Source organism: Scardinius erythrophthalmus, assembly GCF_964197995.2.
Source record: "Scardinius erythrophthalmus genome assembly, chromosome: 23".
In the NCBI taxonomy this organism is placed as follows: Eukaryota; Metazoa; Chordata; class Actinopteri; order Cypriniformes; family Leuciscidae; genus Scardinius; species Scardinius erythrophthalmus.
Window position 1 is genome coordinate 28829023 of NC_138243.1, and position 23384 is coordinate 28852406.

Sequence of the window (23384 nt, forward strand, 5' to 3'; positions counted from 1 at the left end):
CACACGGAGACTTTTGCTTCTCTTAGTTTGTATGAGTCTTGAGAAAAAAAAGGCTACTTCACACTCATTTCAATAATGCTACAAACTATGCTCAAATTTGACAAGATATCAAAATTTATAATTGAAAGTCACAGATGTCAATATGAACCAAATTATCTGAGCTGCTATCCACATTAATGTCAAGGATTACATCTGATTTTATTCATCCAAAGGAATTTTAGGAGAAACATCTGAGATGAAGTTGATATTAAATTAAAAATAACTTTAGAACTTTCTTCTGGATTGGGTTTCAAAACAAACCCATGCAAATCGATAATTAAAATATAGACATGATGCATGCCATTGTAGCTCTTCTTTTATCCGTCAGCTCAATAAATTTTTAGTTTGAGGCTTGTCACAGTCGTTCCAAGCAGTTTTTTTCTTTTTTGAAGGGGTTCAAAAGTCTGAAATCACTGAAAATGCATTCATTCTCTTTGCATTATTTTCAAATTTTATATTTTTTTTATTGAAAAATGGTGCTGTATTTCACCAATACATCATTCATCACTTGGTAAATTTGATCAAATCGGACAGATGTAACATGGGCAGATTGTGTGACATACCCTGATTCTCAAAAAAAAGTATTTTAAAGGGGTGGCATAATGCCCTTTTCACAAGATGTAAAATAAGTCTCTGATGTCCCCCGAGTTTATGTGTGAAGTTTTAGCTCAAAATACCCCACAGATATTTTTATATAGCATGTTAAAATTGTCAATTTTTGAGGGTGAGCAAAAACGCACCGTTTTGTGTCTGTTCCTTTAAATGCAAATGAGCTGCTGCTCCCGGCACAGGGGGCGGAGCTTCAACAGCTCATGTCCTTTTACCTCACACAGACATGCGCTGAAAATTTCAAAAACGTTTAGCCTTTTATGTTCAAACCGGAGTCAGGCAATGATGGAGAGACTCAAGAAGAAGTGACAACATGTAGAAGCAACACGACATTTCTGAATGGTTAGTTGGTGAATTTATGTAGCTTATGTGTCATTGATTAGCATATTCTGTCTTGATAATCTATAAATCGTGTTCAGGGGGCGGGGTTTATGCAAATGTAAGGGTTGGTGATGTCACTAACCCGGGAGGAATGTGGTGTAGTCTCTACCAGCCGTTTGTTGTAGTCGTTAAAAAGCGATTTCTTTAAAAGCAATTTAAAATCTCCCTTTGCTTTGAACTTTGAGCGTTGTAACTTTGCAGATGTTGTTTATGCTCAAACAGCAACATTACACACTAACTAAAGTTAGAAAAGTCAAATCATAATCAACCACCCCTTTAAAAGGCTAAAGTGGCTCATTAATTTATGTAGCTCTCAGGTTTTCTATTTTAAAAATGTTTCTAACCAGCTTTGTTGTTCTGCTGTCGCTGGCAGTTATTCAGACCTGATCATAGAGCGGGAAGTTCTCATGCAGAAATACATCCATCTGGTGCAGATCATGGAGACGGAAAAAGTGGCGGCAAATCAACTGCGGACACAACTGGAAGACCAGGATACAGAGATCGAGAGACTGAAGTCAGAGGTCAGTTCTTCGTCATCAGCTCCATCTATGTGCATTTAACAGAGTTTACACTAAATGGTAAACAATAAATAATAAACGGTCTCATGAATAATTGTAACTACACCTTTAGAAAGCATAAAACATGACAAACTACCAATTTCAGATGTAACAAGAAATCTGTGATATAATGCATTTTAACTTTTTTGTTGTATGATGAATATCTTTATAGTGCATTGTAGTCAAAGGCTTTATATAAAGCGTTATCATATTTTTTAATGATTTTTAAAGAAGTCTCAGCACCAAGGCTGCATTTATTTGACTAAAAATACAATAATTTTGTGAAAAAATATTAAAATAACTCTTTTCTATTTGAATATATTGTAAAATGCAATTTATTCCTGTGATGCAAAGTTGAATTTTCAGCATTATAACTCTTCAGTGTCACAGTGTATGATTTCCTTCAGAAATCATTCTAATATGTTATAATATGTTAATCTAATATGTTCTAATCATTCTAATTATCTGTTATAGATTGTTGTTCTGAATAAAACGAAAGAGCGAATGTTGCCCTATCAGTCCAATCAAGAGGAAGAAGATCCAGATATCAAGAAAATCAAGAAGGTATATGATTGTCTACATATATCTATCTCATTTACGCAGTCATGTTTGCGGTTGTGTGTAGGGTGAGTGCAGTTACTCGGGCGTCTCCTTCGCGTGTTTTCTCGCAGGTGCAAAGCTTCATGCGTGGTTGGCTGTGCAGAAGGAAGTGGAAGATTATCGTGCAGGACTACATCTGCTCGCCTCACGCTGAGAGCATGAGGAAGAGAAACCAGATCGTCTTTAACATGGTGGAAGCTGAGACGGAGTACGTGCTCCAGCTCTCCATCCTGGTCAACTGTTTCCTGAGGCCGCTCAGGATGGCGGCCAGTTCCAAAAAACCCCCTATTAGTCATGACGATGTCAGCAGTGTCTTCCTCAATAGGTATATATATGCACTTAAAGGGCTCCTGTTATGCTTTTCATTTCATGCAGTGTGTTGCAATTATAGCTGTTTGTGAATGTAAAAGGTCTACAAAGTTTTAAAGATCAAAGTGTGCGACAAATAAAGTGATTGTCTCCTGAAAGAAAGAATTGATTCTGAATTGCTGAAATGAGTCGTCAGCAATTCCAGTCTCACTTCCGGCTCAAACCTATGTAACAATGTAACACATTTGCATAAAGCCAGCCTATGGTTTTCATTGGCTGCCCGTGACCATCGTCTACTTTGCCCCGCCCTCAAATACTGTATTTGTAGCTGAGACTGGATTTGATCTGTGTTGAGTTTGATCTGTGTTGTCAAGAAGACGGTGTTTTTCAAATCCACTCTGCATACACTTCAAAATGAGGACTTGCACTGGTATTGATATGAAAAATCAGAGCATCAGAGTAAAATTAAAATCAGAGTAGACCAATCACAACAGACTGGGTCATCTGACCAATCAGAGCAGAGTAGACCAATCACAACAGTTTGGTTAACCTGACCAATCAGAGCAGAGTAGACCAATCACAACAGTTTGGTTAACCTGACCAATCAGAGCACAGTAGACCAATCACAACAGACTGGGCATCTGACCAATCAGAGCAGAGTAGACCAATCACAACAGACTGGGCCATCTGACCAATCAGAGCAGAGTAGACCAATCACAACAGATTGGGTCATCTGACCAATCAGAGCAGAGTAGACCAATCACAGCAGACTGGACCATCTGACCAATCAGAGCAGAGTAGACCAATCACAGCAGACTGGACCATCTGACCAATCAGAGCAGAGTAGACCAATCACAGCAGACTGGACCATCTGACCAATCAAAGCAGAGTAGACCAATCACAACAGACTGGGCATCTGACCAATCAGAGCAGAGTAGACCAATCACAACAGACTGGGCCATCTGACCAATCAGAGCAGAGTAGACCAATCACAACAGACTGGGCATCTGACCAATCAGAGCAGAGTAGACCAATCACAGCAGACTGGACAATCTGACCAATCAGAGCAGAGTAGACCAATCACAACAGATTGGGTCACCTGACCAATCAGAGCAGAGTAGACCAATCACAACAGACTGGGTCATCTGACCAATCAGAGCAGAGTTTTGCAGAACGGCAGGGTTTATAGAGACTGAATCTTTGAATAAACCATTTTCAGACTCTTTGAGAAATGAGGTGATGTGCAATGTACATTATGAGTAAACCTTGGATGCATGTAAACCTGTTGTAGAAAACTCCAAAATAAAATGAGGAATCTTTAAAATAGCATAATATGGGCACTTTAAAACAATTCAACAGTTCTTTATTTTAAATTTTGGCACACTGTTGAACACATAATTTTTTTATTAATGTTATGGTTTTGAAAGTATAATATCTGTTTTGAAAATGATGCTCCATGCATTTCTTTTCTTTGTTGTTTCTTTATTGTTAAGCGAGACGATAATGTTTCTCCATGAGATATTCCACCAAGGCTTGAAGGCTCGGATAGCCAACTGGCCAACCTTAGTTTTAGGTGAGTTTGTTCAAGCTGCATATTTTTTTTATCCAATTCAAATTGAATTATTTGTAATGATTTTTAATTGTCAGACACAGCCATAGTACGGTGTGCAGTGACGTGCTTCTCGACTCTCCACACATAGAATCTAAAAGAAAATAAGAATAACCGAAATAAAATAAAATAAATTACAGTCAGATTTTGTTTGGCAGAGACTAAAATAAATGTGTTATTTGACTTTCTTCCAGTGGTCATGACCACTTATATATCACAGTTTTCTCTGATAAATTTCACATATATAAATATATATATATATACAGAACTGTGCAAAAGTCTTAGGCATGTTAATACACCCCCCCCCCCAACACCACCAAAAAAATGGTTTTAAGCCAGTTATTTCTATCTTTTGCTGTAGTGTGTCAGTAGGAAATACCAGTTTACATTTCCAAACATTCTTTTTGCCATTAATTGTAATAATCCAGTGAGATTTGTGTATGCACAAGGAGTCTGACAACAGCCGGTATGATCTGATCTCGCCATCATCGAGTCCGTCTGTGATTACATGAAGAAACAGAAGAAACTGAGACAGACTAAATCCAGAAGAACTGCGGGAACGTCTCCGAGACGCTTGAAGAAACCTTCCTTTAAAGCTACAGTACTGTGAAAAGCACTGGCACTTGTGTTAAAATGCTGTAAAGTGAGAATGCTTTCAAAAATAAAATCATAAATTGAATTTATTTATCAATTAACTTCTATTAACTAATTCAAATCAATATATAGTGTAACGACCCTTTGCGTTTAAAACGGCTTTTGTCCAGGTACACTTGTGCATAGTTTTTCAGGGAGCTTTAAAGGAAGGTTTCTTCAAGCGTCTCGGAGACGTTCCCGCAGTTCTTCTGGATTTAGTCTGTCTCAGTTTTTTCTGTTTCTTCATGTAATCACAGACGGACTCGATGATGGCGAGATCAGATCATACCGTCTGCTGTCAGACTCCTCGTGCATACACAAATCTCACTGGATTATTACAATTAATGGCAAAAACAATGTTTGAAAATGTAAACTGATATTTCCTACTGACACACTACAGATACAAAAGATATTAATAATTGACTTAAAACTATTTTTTTTTTGGTGGTGGTGGTGGTGGTGGGGGGGGGGGTATTAACATGCCTAAGACTTTTGCACAGTATAATGAAAATGTCTAAAAACCCAAATATCATGTTTCAGCGGATCTCTTCGACATCTTGCTGCCAATGCTGAACATTTATCAGGAGTTTGTGCGAAACCATCAGTACAGTTTGCAGGTTCTGGCGAACTGTAAACAGAACCGGGACTTTGACAAGCTCCTGAAGCAGTATGAAGCAAACGCAGCCTGTGAGGGCCGAATGCTGGAGACCTTCCTCACCTACCCCATGTTTCAGGTCAACCTTTGACCTCTCAGCAATGCGCCAGCTAATAAACAGTAGTAATTCTAGAGTATTGCATGTCGCATTTCTTTTAACCGTGGTTGATTGTGTAAAAATGAATGTTTTTGTATTTTAATTGTTGATTATTACCTTTATTATTAGATCCCACGATACATCATCACCCTTCACGAGCTTCTCGCACACACGCCTCATGAACATGTCGAGCGCAAGAGTCTGGAATTCGCCAAATCCAAACTTGAAGAACTGTCCAAGTGAGTAAAAGCTTTAAATAGAAATCATGCCCTGTAGAGAAGGGTATAATATTAAGTTTATTATATATCATTACTATTCATTTTATTATTATTTATTATCTTCAGATACGTGTATTGACTTTTAAATGTTTTTTTAAAGCACCAGATTATAGAACAGATTATAGAACTAGAGAATTAAAAGTTCTTTATGGCGTTCTTCTATCGCTTCAAACTGTAAAAACTTGTTTGTTCTAATTGGCACCTTTATTTTTATGAGTGAAGATTCTAAATGTTCTAAAAAATTCTGTTTGTATCAGTTCAAATCAAAATTAAATAAACATGTATTATAAAAATATTTTTATATTTTAATTTTTTTATATTATTTTACAATAATATAATTTTTTAAATATATATATTTTTCTCTAATATTTTGTTCTTTTCTAATTTATATATGTATAAAATGATAAAAAAAATATTTATTTTAAAATAATTAATATATATATATATAATCTACTAAATTCTATTTGTTATGTTATTCTAACATGAAACTCTCTTATCAAACAGTTTCCTCTATGGAAAAAGTGATTCTTTTAAATGCAAACAAGGCTTTTGAAGTTTATTTTTAACATTCATGTGACCACACTTGACTTGCTTCAATATTGTCCAATTTACATTTACATTGACTACCATTCTGCCAAACACCTAACTTTATAAATATATATTATATACATTTTAAATCTATTTAATATGTATATTGAGATGTGTTTGCATGTTTCTTCTCAGAATGATGCATGATGAAGTGAGTGACACAGAAAACATCCGTAAGAACCTCGCGATTGAGCGAATGATCGTGGAGGGCTGTGATATTCTGCTGGACACCAGTCAGACGTTTATTCGGCAGGGTGAGGCGGTTCATTATGGGTGTGAGCGGAGATGTCTTGATTTCAGGACACATCCTTTTCAAATAACTCATTTCCACCCCCAATCCTCTACGAGTGATTTCCTTCCTGTGTGTTCTGCTGTTCATTGCTAATGCCGGGCTCTACCAGCCGAGCCATAGTAACTGCTTATTTATTTATTTGATAGTTTTATTATTTAAATGAATAAATATTACTGAGTACTGACCTATTTATCATGTAACACAAAGGAAAGTATTTTTTATGGGTCAGATGTTCAGTTTTAGTACCTAAAAATATGAATTATTTCTCTTTTTAAATTTTAAACATATATACATATACATGTATATATGTATATGTATATGTATATATATGTATATGTGTGTATATATATGTATATGTTTTATTTATTTTAAATAAAAATAAAACATTTGTTTAAAATAAATATGTATTATTTATTTAAAAATACAAAGAAATGTTTACAAAAAATATTTATTTTATATTAATATTCTTTATTTAAGAATATAATATTCTTTATATATATATATATATATTAATTGTTTTAAAATAAATATTTTTATAAATATGTATTAATTTTAAATGAACACTATTAAAATGATACACAATAACAAAATATGTATTTATAATATATATATATATATATATATATATATATATATATATATATATATATATATATATATATATAATACATGTGTATTATTTATTTATTTTAAATGAATATATTTTTCTTTATTTAAATGAAAAGTTGAACAGCTTAACTGGAGTCAGTCACTAGTTTTGTCTGAATATCAGTGTATGCTTGTTTCAGCTCCACCCAAACACTGATCTCATTCAGCGCTGCTCCCCACTGACAGGAAGGTGTGAATGTGCTCTAATGAGACCTAATCTGCCATTTTAGTGCATCATGTCTCGTAGAGAAGCTTTTCTCGATGAGACAGCGCTGCCCTCTCTCCCTGAAACGCTGTCTTTAATGTTCTCCTTCCTCTCGGTAAAAGAGCTGATGTGTGTGTGTGTGTGTGTGTGTTTCCTGTAGGCTCTCTGATTCAGCTGCCCTCTGTGGAGAAGGGTAAACTGAGTAAGGTGCGTCTGGGCTCGCTGACGCTCAGGAAAGAAGCTGAACGCCAGTGTTTTCTGTTCACCAAACACTTCCTCATCTGCACACGTACATCTGGCGGCAAACTGCACCTGCTCAAAGTGAGTCGACTCTGAACCCCTCAGCTATTTAAAGACTCAAAGTGAATATCTTAAAGGAAGTTCACCCTAAAATATTCTCATCATTTAATCACCCTTGTGTTGTTCCTATCCCAAATATTTTCTTATTTACATTGTAAGTCTGTCCACCTTCATTGAAAAGATAAATTCAGGGTGAACTATTACTGTAACCAGGGCTTGACATTAACTTTCTTGCTCACCAGCCACTGTGGCTAGTGGTTTTACAAAGTTTCCAGCCACTCAGCATTTTTACTGGCCACAATTTTGACATCGATACCATGGGGAAAAACTGCCATATAGATATTTAGCAGCGGGTATATTAGGCTGCTGTCACTTTAAAGGGATACTCCACTTTAAAATGAAAATTCTGTCATCATATACTCACCCTCATGTTGTTTCAATCCTTTATGAATTTCTTTCTTCTGCTGAACAGAAAGGAAGATATTTCGAAGAATGTCAGTAACTAGACAGTTTCTGGTCTCATTGACTTCCATGGTATATATTTTTTCCTACTATGGAAGTCAATGAGACCAGAAACTGTCTGGTTATTGACATTCTTCGAAATATCTTCCTTTCTGTTTTAAAGTGGAGTATCCCTTTAAGACCTGACGCACGGATCTATTATACTGTGACACATACGTTTTCTTTCTCAACTGTTTATGTTCACTTAAAAAATAAGTGACTGTGTTCACATGAATACTCGCCAAGACCTGCATTTTGACATTATTTTGTGTGTATTTGACTGTTTGAGTAGCCTGGAAATCCAGACCTAAATCTGAAAGATTAATGGTCTGGCGTCGACTAATGAAACTCGGCCAGCTCGAGGGGCGGCACTAAGCATGCATTTGAAAATCTCACTGCACGCAATTGGATAACACTTCGACCAATCACAATAAACCCCATACGCTTAGTTACCAGCGGAGCTAACTGGTAGATTAGACTCTTGCTGTATCCGGTCGGCAAAACAGCAAAAACGCCCTTCTTGCAAAGGAAGGATTCGAGCGGCGTCTTCTGTTCCTCTTTTAGATAAAAAGCCAAGTCTAACTCGTTCATTGTAGCGGCCAAAGCCGTTTCAAACAACTGGTGTTCATCCATAGCCATCTTACAATGTTTACTAATAACCTCGACAATAGCGCAATAAGCCGTGAAAAAGAAATGAATTTAGCACTGAGAGGCGGCTTTATGTGAACGCACTTTGGGTGTGAGGACAAAATCTGCAGGAATGAGTAAAATTATGCACAATACGTGCAATCCCACGCTGAAATTCAAGCCCTGTAACAGCAACAATATTCATCCGGAGGAAATGAAACGAGTGAGTGAAGAGAGGCGGGTTTGTGTCTCACTCGCTGACAGAGAGATTTTAGATGCCTTAAAAGACTACAATTGAAAACTGTATAAATTATATATAGAATTCAACCTGCCAAAATGGCTAGTAGGAGTAACACACCACTACTGAAATACCACCCGGGTGTTAATGTCAAGCCCTGGCTGTAACTGTTTCATGCAAAAGCATAAAATAACTGAGTACCTTTCCTCAAAACCACAGCAAGGAGGCACGTTGTCTCTGATAGAGTGTACGCTTATCGAGGAGCTGGACGCCAGTGATGAAGACTGTAAGTGTGACGTCAGACCCAACAGTCAATCTTAATATAAATCATAGCTATACCAACAACCCGGAGCAAGCAAAATATCCAAGATAAACCTTATAGCAATGTGCACATGTATTAAGGGAGTAACTAGAGTTCATTTTGATTGGGTATCTCCTCAGATAATGCAGCTGGTCAGGGATTCAACCGTCTGGAGTTTAAAATAGTGGTTGAACCTCCTGATGGCCCGTCGTTTTCTGTGGTTCTGCTCGCGCCGTCTCGGCAGGAGAAAGCAGCCTGGACCAGTGACATGAGCCAGGTACAATCTACACGCTACATGCTGGAAGTCCGTATGAAATGAATGCTATAGATCTTATTGTGAATAATTCATCCGTGCATCCGCGTGTTATTATTCTTCAACCTCGTAATGTTTAAAAAAAAAAAAAAGATAAATGTAGGGTGGGGTTGCATGGCTCTGCGCATCAGTCGCTGATTGGATGTTGAGATGTGGGCGTGGCAGATGAAAGCAAGCTTGCAGGGGCGGAGTTTAAACGCACTAAATGATTGGAGAATTCCTGCATACATCACCAGAGAGAAGTCTGTCATTTTCACATAAGGTTTAGTTTATGATATTTTGATTAAAGTGTTAGTTGACCCCAAAAATTTAAATTGATGTCATTAATTACTCACCCTCATGTCGTTCCAAACCAAGACCTTCATTGATCTTCAGAACACAAATAAAGATCTTTTTGATGAAATCTGAGAGATTTCTGTCCCTCCATTGACAGCCTACGCAACTACCACTTTCAAGGTCCAGAAAGGTAGTAAAGACATCATTAAAGTAATCCATGTGACTTCAGTGGTTTAACCTCAATTATATGAAGTGATGTGGGGGAAAATATAATTCATTCATGAGAAAAATCCTTTCTGGGCCTTTAAAGTGGTATATTTGTCAATAGAGGGACAGAAATCTCTCAGATTTCATCAAAAAGATCCGAAGATGAACGAAAGTCGTATGGGTTTGGAACGACATGAGGGTGGACAATAATTTGTATTAATTGAAGTGGAGAAATCACACAGAGATTCAGTCAAACCCAGTTTACACACAGCAGGGTGTTGTTTTCTAGCTAGAAAGCAACACGGGTGAGAATTTTCCATTATATTTGCATTGACACAAATAGTTTCACTGACTTTACAGTTTTTGCATAGTATATTTAGCAAGAGCTGTCTGTTATACAGTTTGCCCTAGAGATGAACCAGTATACAAATTTGGGTTAATATTAGATCTATTTATTTGTCTACAATTTTACATGCTTCAGATGAACTGTTGTTTAATTAAAAAGAGTTTGAATAGGAAATATAAGCCCGAATATGATCCGCTTTGAATATTGGCCTAATCAGACAGCTGATAACTGATAAAGATTGTTTTCTGCTCTCGTAGTTTGTTTATTTTACGGTTGCTAGTGCATGAGAGTGAAGTCATTCCTTTCTATTGTATTTGTCTCCATTTTTATGATTTCTACACAGTGCATTGACAACATTCGCTGCAATGGCTTGATGACCAGCGTGTTTGAGGACAACTCCAAAGTCACCGTGCCTCACATGATCAAGTAAAACACAATCAGTCCAGTGTTATTTTAGTACATTTATATTTTACATGTATTCATTTAGCAGTATTATTTATATACTATTATTGCATTTATTCATCTTTTGAATTAGCTTTTATTTTTTTATATTTTCCAATTTTATTTCAACTTTTGTCATGTTTATTAGTTTTTTTTTTTTCCCCAAATATATCCATTTAGCTTTCATTTATTTTTATATCGTTTTGTTGTTGTTGTAATTTTAGTACTTCAACTTATTTTATTTCTGTTAGTTGCTAAGGCAACATTTCGAATTTCAATTTCTTGTTGAAAGTTAAGTTTTTCATCTAATATTTATATTTTGTTTTATTTCAGCATAATTTGTATTACCTAAAATGATAGATAGATAGATAGATAGATAGATAGATAGATAGATAGATAGATAGATAGATAGATAGATAGATAGATAGATAGATAGATAGATAGATAGATAGATAGATAGATAGATAGATAGATAGATAGATAGATAGATAGATAGATATACACAGATGATAGGTAGATAGATGGATGGACGGACGGACGGACAGACAGACAGACAGACAGACAGATAGATAGATAGATAGATAGATAGATAGATATATAGATAGATAGATGGTAGTAATAAACAGTTTTTATGCTACTGTACCTTTAAGACTTCTATATGTAAATGAAGCAGGGTTTTATTTTAAGGTTAATGTGTGCTTTTAAACATAAACTAGTATTTCTAGAGGGCAAGATCATCCAAGATTGTCAGTTTAAGTTAAAAATAACAACACTTAATCAGTCCAGGTGAATTCACTGTAAATAATTGATTCAACTCAATTAGTTTGTTCTCGCGTCACTTTAAAATAAACGTGCTCATCCGTATCTGTGATGCGCAGGTCTGATGCCCGCCTGCACAAGGACGACGTGGACATCTGCTTCAGTAAGACGCTGAACTCCTGCAAGGTGCCTCAGATCCGTTACGCCAGCGTGGACAGACTCCTGGAAAGACTGACCGACCTGCGCTTTCTGTCCATCGACTTCCTCAACACCTTCCTCCACACCTACCGCATCTTCACCACTGCTGCTGTGGTGATGGACAAACTGGCCGACATCTACAAGAAACCCTTCACCTCTATACCGGTCAGGTCAGAGTTCCTGTCACTCAGCAGTTTTTCTCCATTTAAATGTGTTCTCCAATGCAAAAACCATTCATTTCGGTATGTTTTTCTCACATTCAAAACATGTTCTTCATCATTGTCTGAATGCCAATCATCATTGTGATGATTGTGATATCCTTCATTTAAAGTTCATTTTGAGTGTGTACAGTACCGTTCAAAAGCCGTTCATTTTTTTTTTTTTTATAGAAAATTATCCTTTTGTTCAGCATGGATTCATTGAAATGATAGTTATTTATAATGTTTTCTAATAATAATAATCATACTGATAAAATAATTATCATTTCTATTTCAAACTGGAGTAATGGCTGTTGAAAATGGAGCTTTGACCATGACAGAAGGTTTTTTATCATCATTTAAGATACAAATAAATAAATAAAAATAGAAATAGTCATTTAAAAAAATAATATTTCATTAAAGCACTATATATTATTAACAAATGAATGCAGCCGTGGTGATAAGATTCTTCTTCCAAAAACGTACTGATCAAAAACTTTTGAACGGTTATTAATTATTGGAATATTAGGAGTGCGACTAAGAATTATTTTGATGAATAATTCATCTTTTAATTATTTCTTTGATTAATCAGTTTTCAATTGGATGCAAATACCAGTTTGATTTAGAAAAAAAAAAAAACATTATTCAATGATATGCCAAATTCACCTTTTCAAACATGCAAACTCAAGGAAATAAAAAAATATAAACATTATAATGTAAAATGCAAATAAATGCTGTGGATAACTGGCCCTGCTCAGTTTTTGTAATGTGTTTTCTATTGTAAAGTGACGTCACTGATGAAAGTTCCTCATTTCAAAGCACACAAACCTGTGTTGATAATTGATAATGATTGTAATCAGGGTTTAAAATTAACTTTTTCACTCACCGGCCAATTTGGCTGCTAAATATTTAAGTTACCAGCCATTCAGTTCATATATATATATTCATTTCTTAAACAAAATCATGTCAACCAGTAATCTCCTCATGTTTTAGGTGGACATATCAATACAGTTCAACGAACATGTAGGATTTAGGAAAATAACAATATCTTTTCTGTTAACCAAATGCTTTTTAATCTTCGCTATGCCTATGGCTACAATGCAAGTGAACAAGCGCGCCATTATTTGTTGTTTAGTGACATGTTTGTTCAAGTAAGCCAGAAATGCGCAGATTCTGCACAATACGCTGTATTTTAATATATCACTATGACTCACAACCTGTCACGACTCACGAGTTGAGTATTTGCGCTAAATCTGCGCAGATTTGTCTTACACAAACTTCCCCAGCAAAGTGAGTAAACGTAATAACACGGCAAATTGGCTAGTGATTTGACAGCATTACCCGCCAAAGTTCATTTTTACCCGCATTTGGCAGGATGGCAAGAGTTAATTTCAAACCCTGATTGTAATTGATCAGTACAGTACACTTAAACGTCAGAACTTTTACCGTACACTGAAAGATGCACACAGGATGTTAAGGTTTGGATCCATCTGTGTCTTCAGACCACAGAACTCACTCTTTTCCCTCGATACTCTGCTTCCCACAATCCTCCTGTTCCTGCCTCACTGTCACTCACAGGGTTCAGTATCATTCCTCCGACCGTTTGTCCATCTCCTCCATCTGTCCAGACTACAGCCTGAAGATCACGAGCCTTGCGCTGGACCAGTCCAAGTAACTCATCCCTCGTCTCTCCCTCTGTCTCTTTTTGTTTTACATGTTTGTGGACTTTATTTTCTCTTGTGTCCATTTTATTATATCAGTCAAGGTTTCTTGTTGTAATTTAGTTTTTCATGATCATTTTCCACTCTCTTTCTGACCCTTATAGTTAAACAGGTTGTTTTTGCTACTGTACCCTTAAGGCTTCTATATGTAAATTCTTATTTTAAGGTTAATGTCTTGTTTAAAACAAAAACTGGTATTTCTATAAAGGAATATCTTATTGTTAGACAGACATAGATAGACATAGATAGACATAGATAGATAGATATATAGATATATAGATAGATAGATAGATAGATAGATAGATAGATAGATAGATAGATAGATAGATAGATAGATAGATAGATAGATAGATAGATAGATAGATAGATAGATAGATAGATAGATAGATAGATAGATAGATAGATAGATAGATAGATAGATAGATCTAATAAACAGGTTATTTTTGCTACTGTACCTTTAAGACTTCTATGTAAATGACCTCCGTTGTGAAGCAGGGTCTTATTTTAATATTAATGTGTGCTTTTAAACATAAACTGGTATTTCTGTAAGGCATGTTCTTGTTGTGAGATGTATTTATTCACTTGTTTCCATCTTACGCTGATGGTTTAGGTCCCTCGAGCTCTTCTTCGCCACCAACCAAGGCCCCTGGAGCGGAGAGCACCTAAACAACAAATCCCCTCGTCTCTGTCGCAAGTTCTCCTCTCCTCCGCCCGTCTCCATCCCCTCCCGCACCTCTTCCCCCATCCACTCCCGAAAGCTGTCCCTCAGTTCTCCTGTGAGCTGTAAGAGCGGCGCCTTGGACCTGTCGACGGCAAGCAGCCCGACGTCTACGTTCACCCCCGTCCTGTCCTCTCCTCCCCACACCTGCACTAAAGCCCCGCTGGACCTCAGCCGGGGCCCCGGGTCCCCCGAGCTCAGTCCCTCCACCCCGGAGGAGGAGATGCCTCGCTTAGATGCGTTCTGTGGGAAGCTGCGGCGGAGCATTCGACGAGGTGAGCGCTGTTGTGGGTCCTCTGTCGTTCAGCCTCAAATTCTCTCCATATTGAATGGAGAACAGCTCGTCTGAAAGCCAGTGCGACATGATAACGTGTTTACTCTATGCTTAGAAGGATATTAAACATAGAACTGATTAAACATGGACTCTTGAGAGCATTTTTTCTTTTGTCAAACTGCTTGTTTGAGCTGTTCATCTAAATTTTAGATAGATAGATGGATGGATGGATGGATGATAGATGGATGGATGAATGGATGTGTAACCCCTCTCACCCGGGTCCTTCACACCCCGCTCCATGCGGGTCTCGAACCCGGGTCTCCGGCATGAGAGTCAGGCGCTTTAACAAGGAGGCTAAAGACTGCAGCCTCTAGCGTCTGTCGCTAGAGCGCCTATTGAGATCAGAGGAGTGAGGTTTACTCGCACAGCAACTACTAGCTGGCCTCCGTTACAGATGGATGGATGGATGGATGGATGGATGGATGGATGGATGGATGGATGGATGGATGGATGGATGGATGGATGGATGGATGGATGGATGGATGGATGGATGGATGGATGGATAGATAGATAGATGGATGGATGGATGGATGGATGGATGGATAGTAGATGGATGGATGGATGGATGGATGGATGGATGGATGGATGGATGGATAGATAGATAGATAGATAGATAGATAGATAGATAGATAGATGGATGGATGGATGGATGGATGGATGGATGGATGGATGGATGGATGGATGGATGGATGGATGGATGGATGGATGGATGGATGGATGGATGGATGGATGGATGGATAGTAGATGGATGGATGGATGGATGGATGGATGGATAGATAGATAGATAGATAGATGGATGGATGGATGGATGGATGGATGGATGGATGGATGGATGGATGGATGGATGGATGGATGGATGGATGGATGGATGGATGGATAGTAGATGGATGGATGGATGGATGGATGGATGGATGGATGGATGGATGGATGGATAGATAGATAGATAGATAGATAGATAGATAGATAGATAGATGGATGGATGGATGGATGGATGGATGGATGGATGGATGGATGGATGGATGGATGGATGGATGGATGGATGGATGGATGGATGGATGGATGGATGGATGGATGGATGGATGGATAGTAGATGGATGGATGGATGGATGGATGGATGGATAGATAGATAGATAGATAGATAGATAGATAGATGGATGGATGGATGGATGGATGGATGGATGGATGGATGGATGGATGGATGGATAGTGGATGGATGGATGGATGGATGGATGGATGGATGGATGGATGGATAGTAGATAGATGGATGGATGGATGGATGGATGGATGGATGGATGGATGGATGGATGGATGGATGGATAGTAGATAGATAGTGGATGGATGGATGGATGAATGGATGGATGGACGGACGGACAGATAGATAGAATTGTAAATGCTCTATTTTCTTTGTTTATGAATGATAATAATTCCACGACTGGTGTTGTGTGATGTTCCTGCAGCTGTACTAGAGTCAGTGTCGTTGGACAAGTTCATCCCGGAGACGCCCAGTGATCCTGGAGACATATCGCCGTGCCGCTCGCCATCCACACCTCGACACCTTCGCTACAGACAACCTGCAGGTATTCTCAAACACACAGACTCCACACTCTTCCCCTGGACTTCACATGTTACTCAGTGTTTCTTTCAACAAACACAACATCTAGTTTTAGTGCAAATTTAGCATTGTTTTTTTATACTTTACCTTTAAAAATCTACTCTACCAGTCAAACTTTTGGACACAATTGGCTGAATATATGTTTTTCTTGTGACACAAAATATATATTTTAATTTATTTAATTGGTTTTTATTTAATTGGTTTATTTTAACCAGTGTCCAGCATACATGTGAACTTCTTCAATACGGTTTAAAAAGTGTCCCAGACTGCACATCATCTTAAAGTCCCCCTGTGGTGAAAACCAAGCGTTTAGTGTTGTTTAAATGTCTATGTGGTGTTTTTAATCTGCTTTAAGACAAACCATGTGTAAATTCATAAGTCGACAGCATTGCTGAGTATTTTCTCCTTAAAACTGCAGTGAACCAAAGACAGTCTCAAAAACACGCTTTGAAATCGCTGGTGTTTCTGACGTCACAAACTACCTTGTAACCAATCAGATCAACGTGCCGGCGGGCTTTAGCATATCATTAACAGTGAACTAGCAGGGGAGGCTCGAGAGATGCCAGGTTATCCGGTATATGTTTATGTCGATATGAAAAATCGGGTAGATTTAGCAATATAGCCGTGTATGATGTATATTACGATGTTATGATGAACTCTATGCCTTTCTCCATGTTGTTCAAAGCGTTTCTGATGATCGTTAGAAGGCAGCTGTCTGACTCTGAGATGAGAACGGGAACATGGTTTATGTAACATTAGCAACACATTATTAGTTGTTTGATAACATAGTCAAATGCTAATCATATTAATTAGCGTTATGTGTCCGACATTGTAAAGAGCGATACCATTGTGCAGCGTTTACCTCAGTAAGTTGACCGAGTGAATCTGTGAGCTGGCCTGAGTGAGTGGAGGCGGGGCTCATTAGCATATTCATAGAACCGTGTATACTAAATAAGGCAAGGGTGTAGTTACATGCAAGATATTTTAAGGCATGAAGAATTTTTTTTTGCGTTTTTGGTGATCAACGATGAGTTTTAAGGGCTTTAATTTCAATAAATGTGACCCTGGATCACGTCACCAGTCACGAGTCGCACGGGTGTATTTGTTGCAATAGCCAACAATACACTCACCTAAAGGATTATTAGGAACACCATACTAATACTGTGTTTGACCCCCTTTCGCCTTCAGAACTGCCTTAATTCTACGTGGCATTGATTCAACAGGGTGCTGAAAGTATTCTTTAGAAATATTGGCCCATATTGATAGGATAGCATCTTGCAGTTGATGGAGATTTGTGGGATGCACATCCAGGGCACGAAGCTCCCGTTCCACCACATCCCAAAGATGCTCTATTGGGTTGAGATCTGGTGGCTGTGGGGGCCATTTTAGTACAGTGAACTCATTGTCATGTTCAAGAAACCAATTTGAAATGATTCGAGCTTTATGACATGGTGCATTATCCTGCTGGAAGTAGCCATCAGAGGATGGGTACATGGTGGTCATAAAGGGATGGACCTGGTCAGAAACAATGCTCAGGTAGGCCGTGGCATTTAAACGATGCCCAATTGGCCTAAAGTGTGCCAAGAAAACATCCCCCACACCATTACACCACCACCAGCAGCCTGCACAGTGGTAACAAGGCATGATGGATCCATGTTCTCATTCTGTTTACGCCAAATTCTGACTCTACCATCTGAATGTCTCAACAGAAATCGAGACTCATCTGACCAGGCAACATTTTTCCAGTCTTCAACTGTCCAATCCTCTTTTTCCTATTTGTAGTGGAGATGAGTGGTACCCGGTGGGGTCTTCTGCTGTTGTAGCCCATCCGCCGCAAGGTTGTGCGTGTTGTGGCTTCACAAATGCTTTGCTGCATACCTCGGTTGTAACGAGTGGTTATTTCAGTCAAAGTTGCTCTTCTATCAGCTTGAATCAGTCGGCCCATTCTCCTCTGACCTCTAGCATCAACAAGGCATTTTCACCCACAGGACTGCCGCATACTGGATGTTTTTCCCTTTTCACACCATTCTTTGTAAAACCTAGAAATGGTTGTGCGTGAAAATCCCAGTAACTGAGCAGATTGTGAAATACTCAGACCGGCCCGTCTGGCACCAACAACCATGCCACGCTCAAAATTGCTTAAATCACCTTTCTTTCCCATTCTGACATTCAGTTTGGAGTTCAGGAGATTGTCTTGACCAGGACCACACCCCTAAATGCATTGAAGCAACTGCCATGTGATTGGTTGATTAGATAATTGCATTAATGAGAAATTGAACAGGTGTTCCTAATAATCCTTTAGGTGAGTGTACATTATATGGGTCAAAATTATCGATTTTTCTTTTATGCCAAAATCATTAGGATATTAAGTAAAGATCATGTTCCATGAAGATATTTTGTAAATTTCCTACCGTAAATATATAAAACATTTATTTTTGTGAGTGAATGCAGCACAATCTCCAACTTTAAAGGAGATTTTTCTCAATGTTTTGATTTTTTTGCCCCCTCTGATTCCAGATTTTCAAATAGTTGTATCTCGACCAAATATTGTCCTATCATAACAAACCATACATCAATGAAAAGCTATTTATTCAGCTTTCAGATGATGTATAAATCTCAATTTCAGAAAATTGACACATGTGACTGTTTTTGTGGTCCAGGTTCACAAATGATCTGCATGGATTGGGAAAAAAGACTGGAGTTTTCCTGTTTAACAGTGTTGTCTCCCGTTGTGTCCTCATAGGTCAGTGTCCCGAGATCTCCCGCTGTGCCGTGTCCCCCGCGTCCGCCTTCGCCATCGCCACCGCCGCCGCTGGACACAGCAGCCCACAGGGTTAGACTCGCTGAAGCTGATCTCCCAGTTCTCTCTCCTCACGCTCACACACTTCTCCTGCCGTCTCTCATTCAGGATTCACCAACCCAGAGAAAGCGTACGATAAAGAGTTCCTCATCCGCCGGGCCGCCACCAACAGAGTGCTCAACGTTCTGCGCCACTGGGTTTCCAAACACTCGCAGGTTTGTGTGATCATTTCCAGCCTGCCAGTTTCAGTTCCATGAGCCATTTATCATTCATAATAGAGACACGACTAGGAGGACGCTACAGGTGAACAGGGTAGAGATCTACAGCAGATACTCTCCTCTGTTGATTAATCACAGTACATTAAGACAATTGTTTTGTATTACAAATTACCCAACATAGTAGCAAAATTGTGGAAGCACTTGATTTTACAGTCCTGTTCCACATGTACATACTATGTACTTATTACAGTAATTATAATAACTGGGTTATACTAACCCTGAACCTAACCTTAACCCATGCAGTTACCTTATATTACCCAGTATTTTCTTAGACAAGAACACTGTAAGTACACGTACTGTAAAATAAAGTGCAATTCAAATTGTTTATTGTAATAAAGCAATGGGTTTAACTTTAGACGTAAAATATTTACATGAACCAACCTCTGAGATTTTATGGTAATATTTCAGTAATTTAAAGACACAATCACATGTTGGGTGTAATGCATTACTAAGCAATTAATTACTGTAATTTAATTACTTTACCCTTGAAAAAATAAAGTAAGGGATTACTCCCTTTCCAACTTTCCTGTAATTTAATTACAGTTCTAATGTCATTGCATTAAACACAGTATAGAACAATTCTATATAAAACAAGCAGATGTAACATCAAATTTACGTCTAATGTTAAAATGTATGTGACCTTCACCCTTTAAATACTTTAGTCAGTTCAATAATAATTTATGCAATCTTATATTATTTATTTAAAAGAATTAAAAGAGCACTTTCATGTCTCTGAACTGGTATTTTTCAGAGAAAGAATTTTTATTTATTTATATTTAATTATAATGAAAAGCACTGCGTGCTTCACTCTGAAACTTGCAGCGCATCAGACTATACAGTTTGATTTGATAATTATATTTCAAATATCATGGAGCCCCGTTTATTTATTTTAATTTTAAATTCAATATAATTAATTATTAACTTTTCATCAAGTCACAAACCCTCTTTTTTTAAAGTAAACAAAATGTCATTAAACTCAAACCAGTAGATTGCTATTGTACCTGTGCATGATTATATGATTTCTATGATCAGCGTTGAGCATGTGACTCTACAGGTCTCAGACCTGCTCCGCTCTTCAGTCCTTCGTCGTGTGCAGGAGTGACTGCGCTGAAATGTCAGCGGACCCCCGAGGGCCCCGCGCTGTGAACATGTCAGGAACATGCGTCCAGTCTTATCTATTCCATCCGGCATTTGAAGGAAGCTGGTGTTTATTTACTGTAGTATGTCCATTCTTCAGGCTCACAGATGTTTGAGTAAGCAGGCAGTTATTGAGAAGATGCTTATCTAGTGATATATGAATAGTGACTGATGCTGATATCTAATGTAACGCCGATAAACTCAATCACGTACTTTACAAACTAAGAGGTGATTCTTTTTCAAGCTGCTTTGAAATATTACATATTGAGAAAAGCACTATTCAAATAATACTGTCTTGGATATTTACTCAAATTCACTTGAAAATTGAAAACTTAATTTTTTTTTCTGTATTTAAATACACTACTGTTAAATAGTTTGGGGTCAGTAAGGTTTTTTTTTTTTTTTTTTTTTTTGAAAGATATTAATACTTTTATTCAACAAAGATGCAAAATATTATGGAATGCTCCGCCACGGAATTAAACAAATTTAAAAGATAATTTGTCTCACAATTTAGATTTTTTATTTGTGAGTTGTGAGTTCATATCTCGAAATTCTGACTTTTTTCTCACAATTATGAGTTTAAATCCCGTACATCCCGTTCTTCTCATAATTGCGTGATATAAACTCTATATATAGTTATAAAGTGCAGTTCAGAGGAAAAGTGACCTCACAATTCAGATGTTTTCTAACAATTACAAGTTTATATCTTGCAATTCTGACTTCATAAAGATTCTATTTCAAATAAATGCTGTTCGATTCATCAAAGAATCCTGATTTTTTTTTTATCATGGTTTCTACAAAAAAATTAAGCAGCACAACTGTTTTTAACACTGATAATAATCAGAAATGTTTCTTGAGCAGCAAATCATTGTCACAAACTGCTCCAAGACACGAAGGTGGAGAATCCAAATGCAGCTTTATTATGGGCAATCCAAAGGTGTAATCCAAAGTACAGGCAATAGGTCAAAAAACAGGAAGGCAGTCCGGACAAACAAACAAACAAACAAACAAACAAAATAGGCAGGGACCAGAGGCAAAAGAGTAATCCAGGGAACAGGGCAAGAAATCCAAAACCAAGAGACAAGAAAACCGGGAGAATGCTCGGAATTGCAGTGTGACACTAAAACAAGACTTCGCAGGGAATGAATGAGTGAACATGGTATAAATAGGCTGAGACTAACAGGGTAATGAGATACAGGTGAATGCAATCAGTGATGATGAGTCCGGGCAGTGAGTTCTGGGAAATGTAGTTTGTGAGAGTGACAATAGTCTGGTGTGGAGTGCCCTCTGGTGGCTCTCATGGGCACTCAAGCTGGTGACCGTTACAATCATCATTGATTTCTGAAGGATCATGAGCATGCACACAAACACTAGTTTTGTGTTAAATTTGTAAAACCCAATGCATCAGTAACGGTTGGGTTGGTTCGCATTTACACACTGTGTTCAGGTTTTATGGCCATAAAGTACAGGAACATCCTGGAGCAACCTGACTTTGAAAAGACTCTCAAGACTCATGAAGCACTAAGCACTAGCCAGAACGCCACTACATCACACAAGCCTGGTCGTTGCAACTCCATGCGTTTGTCTGTGTTTGCAGGACTTTGAGATGAGCGCAGATCTGACGACGGCTGTGGTCGCTCTGCTGGAGGAGGTTCTGCGAGATCCAGATCTTCTGCCACAGGAGAGGAAGGCTGCAGCGAACATACTGAGGTGAGGCTTCATTGAGGAACCCTTACAAATCTGAGAGAGAGAGTTTGACAGATGGGTGGGATAATTCACCAGAAATATTGAATCAACCACTGGGTTATGTTAGTTGAAGCGTGAACTCTAGTGTTTAAAAGTTGGTAAGATTTTTGAAAGAAGATTCTGCTCACCAAGACTGCATTTGTTTATAGTAAAATAAAAAATATTTTCAAATAGATTATTACAATAAAAAAAAATAATTGTTTTCTATGTGAATATAAACTACCGTTCAAAAGTTTGGGGTCAGTAAGATTTTTAATGTTTTTAAAAGAAGTCTCTTCTGCTCACCAAGGCTGCATTTATTTGATAAAAAAACTATAAAAAAAAAACAGTAATATTGTGAAATATTATGACAATAATATTTTCTATTTTAAGTTTTTTCTATTTTCTATAGAAAATAAGCTTTCTATTTTAATATATTTTAAACTGTAATTTATTCCTGTGATCAAAGCTGAATTTTCAGCATCATTACTCCAGTCTTCAGTGTCACATGATCCTTCAGAAATCACTATAATATGATGATTTGATGCTCAAGAAACATTCATTATTATTATCAATGTTGAAAACTGTTGTATACAATTTTTTTTCCAAAATTCTTTGATGAATAGAAAGTTCAAAAGAACAGCATTTATTTAAAATAGAATATTTTCTAACATTATAAATGTCTTTACTGTAACTTTTGATCAGTTTAACTCATCCTTGATGAATAAAAGTATTGATTTATTTAATTTCTTTCCCCCAAAAATAAAATTAAAATTCTTACTGACCCCAAACTTTTGAACGGTAGTGTTTAATGTTACAAAAGCTTTAGATTTCAGATAAATGCTGTTCTTTTCA

General features: G+C 37.5%; 1 protein-coding gene across 1 annotated transcript in view; it reads left to right on the forward strand.

Annotated features, from left to right (window-relative positions):
• Window positions 1-23384, forward strand: part of rasgrf2a (Ras protein-specific guanine nucleotide-releasing factor 2a) — a 36164-nt gene that overhangs the window by 8374 nt on the left and 4406 nt on the right. Inside the window, exons 3-20 of the mRNA XM_081354955.1 lie at window positions 1403-1550; window positions 2061-2150; window positions 2258-2511; window positions 3989-4068; window positions 5278-5471; window positions 5619-5728; window positions 6491-6609; window positions 7661-7821; window positions 9386-9452; window positions 9608-9744; window positions 10953-11035; window positions 11929-12177; window positions 13783-13875; window positions 14536-14918; window positions 16435-16554; window positions 19333-19422; window positions 19498-19604; window positions 22402-22514. Of these exons, the coding sequence (XP_081211081.1) occupies window positions 1403-1550; window positions 2061-2150; window positions 2258-2511; window positions 3989-4068; window positions 5278-5471; window positions 5619-5728; window positions 6491-6609; window positions 7661-7821; window positions 9386-9452; window positions 9608-9744; window positions 10953-11035; window positions 11929-12177; window positions 13783-13875; window positions 14536-14918; window positions 16435-16554; window positions 19333-19422; window positions 19498-19604; window positions 22402-22514 (2598 nt within the window). The remainder of the gene's footprint in view (window positions 1-1402; window positions 1551-2060; window positions 2151-2257; window positions 2512-3988; window positions 4069-5277; window positions 5472-5618; window positions 5729-6490; window positions 6610-7660; window positions 7822-9385; window positions 9453-9607; window positions 9745-10952; window positions 11036-11928; window positions 12178-13782; window positions 13876-14535; window positions 14919-16434; window positions 16555-19332; window positions 19423-19497; window positions 19605-22401; window positions 22515-23384) is intronic.